The 9,639-nt window shown below is 42.0% G+C and overlaps 1 protein-coding gene across 1 annotated transcript in view; it reads right to left on the minus strand.

Moving 5' to 3' along the window:
* Positions 1-7,976, minus strand: part of LOC126517535 (2-hydroxyacyl-CoA lyase 2-like) — a 28,554-nt gene extending 20,578 nt beyond the window's left edge. Inside the window, exons 1-5 of the mRNA XM_050167279.3 lie at positions 7,710-7,976; positions 7,032-7,085; positions 3,149-3,253; positions 1,751-1,829; positions 369-460 (exon numbers count right to left, since the gene is read on the minus strand). Coding sequence (XP_050023236.1) covers positions 369-460; positions 1,751-1,829; positions 3,149-3,253; positions 7,032-7,085; positions 7,710-7,832 — 453 coding nt within the window. The 5' untranslated portion in view covers positions 7,833-7,976. The remainder of the gene's footprint in view (positions 1-368; positions 461-1,750; positions 1,830-3,148; positions 3,254-7,031; positions 7,086-7,709) is intronic.
* Positions 7,977-9,639: the final 1,663 nt, after the last annotated feature.

The following is a 9,639-nucleotide window of genomic DNA, read 5'->3' on the forward strand; positions in this document are numbered from 1 at the left end:
GAACTTTGATGCAGTTGGCCTTTACACGGAAGGTGAGTTGCATGCACAAGGCAGCAGGATCTGGACTGCAAACAGCATTTGCTAATGCATGGCATGAAAATTTTGTTAAAACAGCTGCGTGCCCCCGCAGCAGGCCTTCCACAAACGCTTTCACAGGCACTCTTGTATAAACACACTCACGGACTGCACCGCAAAAAAATTTCCCATGCAGATGGTCAAGGCCCCAGCAGCTGTCCAACAGATATTACAAGAGCCCTCTTTTTCCTGCTTTTATTTCCTCACAAAGCACACAAGCCCAGAGACATGAATTCACGAACAGCATGCGACAGACAGCAACATTCAAAATGCTAATTAATTTCCACACTCACTTTGACAGCCGTTGCAGCGGCACCGCCAAGCAATAGCACGGGGGACTCGGCCATCTGAGCATTCTTGACTGCAGTCACTGTGTTAGTCAGGCCTGCAAAATTATTAAAATTATTCTGTCTGCAAAGACAACAATCACTGACTAGGAAACCCAGAAGAAAGCCAACAGCTAGCAAAAGAGAAAGAAAATCTAATGGAACAACACAGCACACACATTCCTATAGCTTTTATACAAAAGAAGCAACAGCAGCAGGGCACTCAATGCTTGGCAAACGACTCACACGCTCGCAGAAAAGAAGAGTGTGGTACTTAAATCCCAAATCAAATGTTTGGTCTTGAAGACTTATGACCAACAAGGTAATTATTTAAAATGCAACATCCTTTCTTGAAGACTTATGACCAACAAGATAATTATTTAAAATGCAGCATCCTCCCTGGTCAAAAATGAAAGTCATCGTGTACTGGACAGCATTAAATGATTTTGCAGCACGAGCATGTGAAAAACCACCAACACCACAGTAAAAGCATTCTCACTGTCGCATTCTCAACGCAGCCAAATGAATCAAATATGAATTTACCACGAACTTCCACGCATTGTTTGACTACAGCGGACAACTCAGCTTTCTTTTCGACATGTAAAGTCCGTAAAACAACAACAAAATTTCACCTTCAAGTAAGCAATGCTTTTTTTTAAAACTCTTACGTCGTTGAAAACTAAATGGCAAGAAAACGAAGTCCATGATAGTTGAAGAACTTGCTAAAATCGTGATTACTCCCATTCATGCAAGTGATAATCAAGAGCCTTCAATGCAGCAGGAACCACTTTTCTTTAATTTTTGTTTAATTCAAGTACCCCAAAGGCCCATACAGGCATGACATAGGGGTGTTACAGTAAATCAGTGATGTTTACAGTACATGCATTTAAACAGATAATGCATGCTAAAATAAAATGAAGAACACAAGCAGAAAAACACGAAAAGAAAAACGTAAGAGCACTACAACGACACATCCTAAACATTGAAGATACATATAGCATTAAAATGGGTGTTACACAAAATCAACATTACCTGGTTATTTCACACAAGAAAAATACTTGCTAAAAAGGGTACACATACCAGCTGATACTAGATGAAACAATGAAATAACACAACCAGAGAAAATTTTATGCCGTACAAGGAACTTGGTGCTAACCTAAAACAAGGCCATTTGCGCAAGGAACATCAAAATGTGGTGAGGAAAAAAGTAAAATAAGAAAAAGGGCACAGGAACACAGTGATGCCTATAATGAATGTTGTAACTTACAATCGTTGTACAATTACTTATAACTTACAATTTTATTTACGCATCAGGCCCACATTAGTGTGACAGCATCAAAGATGAGTACCTGGTCCAGCAGTGACTGCGGCCACCCCAATCTTTCCAGAAATCCTTGCCACTGCGTCGGCTGCAAAGACTGCGTTAACCTGTTCAGATCAAAAACAGCGATCAGATATACCGTGCAGTGGCTTACAGGCAACATTTCGGCATTCAAGCAAGGCAGTTGGATTTATCATTGACCAGAATCTATAACGCTCGTACACCCGCTTGGAGCAAGTGCAGCTAATTTCAACTCCAGCTGCCAGCTGTTCGAGTAGCCTGCACTGGGCTGCCAATCTGATCACAGCGCAGCTGACGACAAAGACATGATGGCTTTGTTGTCAGCCATAATGACCTGTCCTAGGGAACACAGGCATTAAGCATGAAATAAGAACAGGCTCAGTGTTATCTAAGTTGTTCTTTCGTTCTTTTTGTCAGTTTCTGCAGCCTCTGGCAAAGGATAACTGCCCCCTAGAAGAGAGAGAGAGAGAGAGAGATAAGGAAGGCAGGGATGTTAAACAGTCAAGAGTCTGGTTGGCTACCCTATGCTGGGGGAAGAGAGAGAAGGGAGAGAGAGAGAGGGTATAGAGACGTGCACAGACAATCATTGAGTCAAAGCCGCTCTTGCAAACCAGACGTTCCGAGAAAGCAACAAAAGTGCCTTCACTGCCTTCTGAGCCGATGGTTGGTGGGGACGGTGCTCTAGAACCATCTGTTCACTTAGAGGACGATCATCCAGTTTCCTCAATGTGTTGGACAAAGATTGTCTTTGTGCTTGAAATTGAGGACAGTGGCACAATAAGTGGTCCATGTTCTCCTCGCATCCGCAAGCTTCACATGCAGGACTATCAGCCATTCCAATTAGTGCTACCCCTGGAAGAGGTGCGAATTCTAGTCTATACTTCAGAATATAAACTAGGAATCTCGATCTTGAATGTCCTCATTGAAACATTGACAACAAAAAAAAAAAACATTGCAGCAGCATCATGGCAGTGACATAATAATGTCACGTAGCAGTGATGGTGAAGAAGGCAGCAAAACTGTGATTAACGAAACTAGCATTCTATTTGGCGAACTTGTGGCCTCAAAAGCAGGCTACACTCAAAGAACAACGATAGCAGCAAACACACTCAGCGATCGTCGAAAATCTGATCTGCAGGTCGAGCGCGTCGACCTTCACACATCAGTCGTCTAATGTTCCAGAGTAATCTCTGGAACCTGTAAGTCCACAAAGTTCTATACTATTCGCATCATGCATACATGCAATCAGATTACACAAGGTTCCGTGACAGACTGCGAATGGAACCATCAATAACATTCCAGAAACTTCGGATACATGCGGGCGCATCCTGCACTCTGCGATAACACTTGTTGGGCGGTGAAACACGGTCGCCCAATAAAGATAAACAAGTACACGTGTCAATACCTCGTGTCTGGTGTCCACAACGCGAATGCCTTCGCGTTCCGCTGCCACCAAGATGGGAGAGATATGACCGCCGCTGAGGCAGAACAGGAATTTGACATCGTGGGCCTGAAAAATCCACAAATTAATGTAAAAACTGGCTGTCTGCCCCGATTCAACAGTTTACTGCCACACGCCACTACAACAGTAGCTTATACAGTTCATGTGAAAAAAGCATGTGACCTGCATTTTTATCGTGCTAAGCAGTTATCCAATTTAAGTGAACTTAATTTCCATTTGCACTTAGAGACGTTAAGAGCAAAAAGCTGTCTGACGACCTCGACGAGCGTGCCAATCCCAACAGTGCGTGGTCACATTCCGCAACAGTACTATAAGAAGAAAGTCATTTTTTTTTTTTTATCTGTACATTCACCAGAATGAAACACTTTAACATTACTAACAGCAATAAAGGTAACAAAAATAGTATAGCAATGTGTGCACTCAAAGGGGAAAATGTATGGCAGTATTTTTCACCCGTATCAATCGACTCAAGATATTGAACAGCAAGATGCTAACACAGCAAAGAGCTACTGCTAACACAGCAGAGAGTTACGAATGAGCTACGGATCGGCCTACCTCCGTAACACCTTGCTTGAACGTCTTGACAATATTAATAAAATAAGTTGGAGAATCCTCTTGATTAGTTTGGTTTCAACCAAGAGCCTGATGGCTGTGATACAAGAGCCCTACTAGTATTCCACAACTGCAATGCATTGCCCACAAGAAAAAATTCATGCAGAAACTCCTCTGGGAGTTAAGTATGCATAAGCATTGTGCTGCATGCTCATCTCCACACAGCCCTGTGTCATTATCAATGTTATAAAACTTGATCTTACCAGTATACACCTTTATCAACCCTTAGTGTTCATTATCAACCTTATCAGACTAGATTCGACCCTTACCAAACTTTACTGGTCGGTATCTACCTTATCGCAATCAGCCCAATTCTTATGAACCTGTCCTTATCAACCTTATCAAACATGATCTGGCCCTCATCAACTCTTATCGGTCCTTATCAACCTTTTTAGACTTGATCCAACCCTTATCGACCCTTATCAATACTTGTTAACCGTACCATAATTGCTCCGACCAATATAAACCCTTATCGCTGTTTAGCACCTTGTCCATCTGCGTCAACCATCATGAACAGTGATGAGACCCATGAAACCCCTCATCACTCCTTAGCAACTCAATGACTGACTGACTGCTAATTTGCCTGTGTTGCACAACGTGAAGCACATGGGCCCACAGAGATCGATGTCATTTCAGTCACTGAGGAACGTCACAACGGTAGGCGCATCCCGCAACGACTGAAACACATCAGAGATGCGGTGTGTTTAGCATTAAATTCTCAAAAAATCTGAATTTTCCTGATGTCTACAATGGTCCATGACGAGACTCTACTGTGGTCCTAGAGATGGCTTTTATTCCACCATCACAAAATCCTTTAACAAAGCCTACACAGAACCTGTTCTCCTTTGACATTAGTTTTGTACCACAGGTACAACACATTCATATGGTTCAGATATATTCACCTTCTGCAAGAGTGAGTGTTTAGCCCAGTGGGTAAACACACGGCTTCTGAGCGTGGGATCGTAGATTCGAAACTCACCGCCCCCAACGTTTTTTTCTTTTGAATTTATCTTGTTTTATACATTATTTTCTTTACAGTGATTCATCTTATGAGATGGATGGATGGACGGGCAGGTTTCCTCATTGGGTGGGCATAGAAATGCTTATGCATTTAGAAGTTGTGTTCTTGTTATCTTTTATCCAGTCACCACTGGCCCAAGATTACATGAATGTGACATGTCATCAAGACTGATGGGAAAACACACCACACATGCATATCAATGAGGTGCACGCCAGGAAGCAACGACATTTATCCCAATCACTATTACAACAATGCACTCATTTGACTATAAAAGTGGTCCTCTTTCCTTATGACATAACTGGTTTACACAGCTTTAGTAAGGCATCACAGATGCCTTAATCCTAGTTTTTAGAAGACTAGCTAGGGGCACCGATATTCTGCTGAAAGTTTCAGTATCTGCAGTGAGAAATTAGAATTCTGCTCAAAATACACAATGTCATTTCACTGTGCTGAGGAGTTGCAAGCCAAGTAACCAGTTGTCTCTGTAGCATCATGTGACACCATGCTCAAACACTTCAGCAAAGTGGTTAAGGTAAGAACAAAGTTATCCACAATATAGCTGGGATTGAACCAAGAGTTTCACAGCTGAGACACATGCACGCTACCAATATTCCATAATCACACTGCATTGCCTGAAAGAAATAAGCTGCCTTATAACCTTATGTTCTAGTTAAAGAAAAAGAATAGTTAAGCATGTCACCTTGAAGGTCACATTAAAATCTATGAATTCCCTTATTTTGTGATTTAAAGTAAAATTGAAGAATACTTTCAAATGGCCTAAATGTGCTATGCTTGTGATTTACGAGTGACAGCAAGCAAAGCATGCAGAAAAATATTAGCCAATTCCATGGCTTCCGAGATTTACAATGCTGCACTTTAGTTTGCTTCAATGCTTATGCCTACGACCTGCCGTGTCTAAAAATGTACACACATAGTATGCCTCTATTCAAGCCAACATCCTCAGACAAAAAAACACCCCCGTCATGATCCCTCCTGCATATCGTGTTGTCAAGGTCTACGTCTCTGATACTGAACTCGAATGGAAGATCTGGAGCACTCCCATATCAAAAGTTCCTGCTCTTTTTAAAGCAACTCTGTTCCAATGGCAGGCCAAGAACAAAATTCAATCTGAGATCCCCCCACGGAACAGGCCAGAATGCTCTATTGAAATCGGCAGATTCGACAAAGTTTCTCCAGCAGCCATTGACTGGGTCATCTGTGTAGCAGACATTGTAAAGAAGACAGAGTAGATGATACTAGGCAGCATGGGCCACTTAGATGGAAAGGTAAGAGAGAGAACTTTTAGCAAGCGTAAACATCCTCAGAATTTATGCACCATTTTAACTAACTTCTACAACAAACATAGCACAGAAGTGCAGTAGGAACCTTTGTCCTTTGCAAAAACAGAAAAGTGTCATTTCTGCATGAGCAATGCCTGTACTTCCACATGTGATTGACTGTGCCCCCGTTTAGTCTCCTTATTAAAGCACGAGTGTTCCATATGCGGATTCGGAGCAGGTACTCTCACCGAAGGATGTACTTTCACCAGTGGCAGGTGAGAGTACCTCTTACCTGTGGCAGAGCTTGCAGACTGCTCTGGATCTGCTATTGGAATTCAGCATGAAGTTGTTGCCGACTTGTGGATTAGACACGTCGGAGAAAGTGACATAAATTACTAAGTAGTGCAGAGTGGTCCTCAAGCAAAGAACAATCTTGAGCATCGCTTCTGTCAACGTTTGTTTGGTTGTAACTGGTATTGACAAATCATTAAAATGGGTGCACGGCACTGAGCTACTTAGTGCAGTCATTGACTCATAACTGCAAAGTCTACGCGATTTTTATTCCAAGAATGTTAAAGTAACATTTATAGCACTTACCACTGCCTTTTTCTCACTCAAATTTCGCCATAACATAGTTTTTTTTTTTTTTTTTTCCGCTACCTTCCATAATCACTTCGTTTGCCTGGTCAATGCCTGGTTCGTCTGTACAGCTCGCACTTCTAGGCTACCTATTGTAACTTTTTGGTATAAAGGCTTTTTTTTTTTTTTAAATAATATCTGGATCTACTTTTCGTGGACGATAAACAAAATTAAACTCCGAGTTACCGACCGAGCCTTCCTAGAATCTGTTATATCTTGAATAAAAACGCAGCTCACAGCCTCGCAAACACACCGACCCTGGCCGTATACTTACCTTGAGCACGTCGGCTACCAAGTCGCCACCATTCCGAAGAGTTGATTTGTCGACCTGCGGCCAAAGTGGAAGCACACTGTATGTCTAGATTTGTTCGGTACTTCATTCGTAAAATAGTTCCCGGCTGGGGTAGTATATAAATGGTCATATATAACGAAAAGATGGCGCACTGACAGGACAAAAAAGGACGTAGAAGCTTCCCGCTAGCGTGGGGTTTTTGTCTGTAAAAGAGTTCGGCAGTCGTTTAATTCATATCTCGTCAATATATTTTCTTGTGTCTTCCGTTGGCGTTTATCCCGTTTATAGCGTGAATGAAATACGAACACGACCCGTTTTACAACTCTTCTCAACAACGTAATTAAATATGGAACACCAGTCGTACGCCACGCACTCAAGCTCACGCTTTTTCGAGTTTCGGGTACGACCGAGGTTTCAGTTGCCACGACAGGTGTGAGCCGTGCGCTCCTGCTGCAAGTTTGCGTGTTCTTATGTTTCTTCAATGCAAGTGCATTTGTTTATCGCTTTCATTGATAAGCGCCATTGTCATGCATCGCCAGTAAATGCTTCGGCTATAACTGTTCGGCTCTCGCGAGATAACCTTTTATTTTTGTCATTCGTTTCCGAAAAGCGTGTGCGGCCGGGACCAACTCCTTCAACCAGGAAAAACTAGGCACTCACCTTGAAACGCAAGTTCGCGAGCAACGACAACTTCCTGCTAATACCCGCTATTAAACCTCCCAGAACCATGACGGCGGCGGGAATCCACAGGTCTGACAGCGCAAACGCGCTCAAAACAGCCATCCTGGAGATCCGACACACAAACGTTCACACAAATCAAAAACTAGGACGCGCTTATTACCGCACGGTCAACCACATCACGTAGATGTCTGCTCCGGCGGCAACACACGCACCTGTGAGCATAGGGAGGAAAGTTCGGGACAAACAGCCGGTAAAAAGCACGCCCATAAAGAAAACCTTAGAAAATAATTTACTAAAAAAAATAGTCAACACAACCACGTGCTCTGCCGCACACGTGACTACAGGGAACTATAGCATCATAGAGCTACCATACATATGTATGTCGTAGAGCAACCCCAGGTAATACGTGTTTGTTTGCGCCATCTAGTGGTTCGCAATTCGTTCTGAACCTCAACAGAACAATCAACACTTGTTAAATCTTCAAAATCAAGATAGCTGTGGAACGGCTGATCATCCAACAAAGTTCTTTTTGCATGCAAAACAGCTGTAGATGGTAGATGTCAATAACTGGTGTTCAAAATTCAACAAGAAAACAATATTTTAAGAGCAGACACACAAGAGTGATTATCCATCCCCACAACTGTAATGCCAATCTTTTACATACTGTAATAGAAGTGCAAAATACAGGACAAAGCAAAGTTGATGCTAATATATCGGTATACTATGAAGCATTAGGTTAAAGTATTCTATAGTACTTGCACTCTAACTAGGTGGCTTTTTGCCAATAATTTCTTCTTAGTGTAAAAAAAGTTTACACCATTTGGGGCTTATCTTGTCCCCAAACAATAATCGTCATCTGCTTTGCTTGCGTTTCCTCTCTTGAAAACTTGACGCTTACTACTTTCCTGTTGAGAATGCTGTGTCAAGTCGATAACGTGGAAGCCGTTCGTGACTATGAAGTACTGGGCTCACAGCGTTAAAGAAAGGAAATGCAGGCAAGACAGATGACGATTATTGTTTGGGGACAAAATACAACCTAAAGGGTGTAGACTTTTTTTAGAGTGTATCTCTCTCTCGTAACTCAATTCTAGCAAGGCATATTGAACGAACTCGAAGAAGCAGAGGGAAGAGAAAGATTTGTGCAGGCAAAATGCCAAAGTACTTGGTCAGAAAACATTTGATCACTGTACATTTACATGTAAATTGTCTTATAATATGTTATTCCATGCTTCTGTGCTGTACTGGCACACATGTCATAATTGGTCATAGACCTTCTCATAAAGGTGCCAAATCATCAATATTTCATCAACCAGCTGCATATGGCCATTGGGCACGATGGCGAGCAGGATGACAGAGAGCATGTTCCTAGCTGTAACCATGTGAATATTTTAATGCAGAAATCAATGTGCTATGTCAACACAGTTGCCTGCATAGATGATATGAATTCCATGCATCACAGGCAGCCCTGTTCAACATTTCCTGACTGAATCAATATAAACAGAGACTTGTCACTTAATCATAGAGAAGGAAAGTAATTAAGCATAATGAGTATAGGAGGTCCTGATCTTTTCAAACGCAGGCAGGCAGGCATAGGGAAGCACTATGGGAAAACAAATAGCTTTTGATTACACAGGAATACTATAAAGTTCTGTGCAAACTAGATGCATGCATGGGAATGCCATGATGATGACTGTTTCAATGTTACACATTTCTAGGCGAGCCAAAAAGCAACTTGAAAATGCATCTGGTGATCAGTTGTAGTAGTGGATCTTAGAGTTCGGCAAGTCGGATTATGTTCATCATACTTAAACAGCATGACAGACAAAATAAAGGACAAAGAGCAAAGGTTTACTCAATACAAATATGCCAACTCGCAATTTATTCCAGGAAAAAATTTACACAGGTCTGC

This window comes from Dermacentor andersoni, chromosome 11 (genome assembly GCF_023375885.2).
Source record: "Dermacentor andersoni chromosome 11, qqDerAnde1_hic_scaffold, whole genome shotgun sequence".
NCBI classification, from domain to species: Eukaryota; Metazoa; Arthropoda; class Arachnida; order Ixodida; family Ixodidae; genus Dermacentor; species Dermacentor andersoni.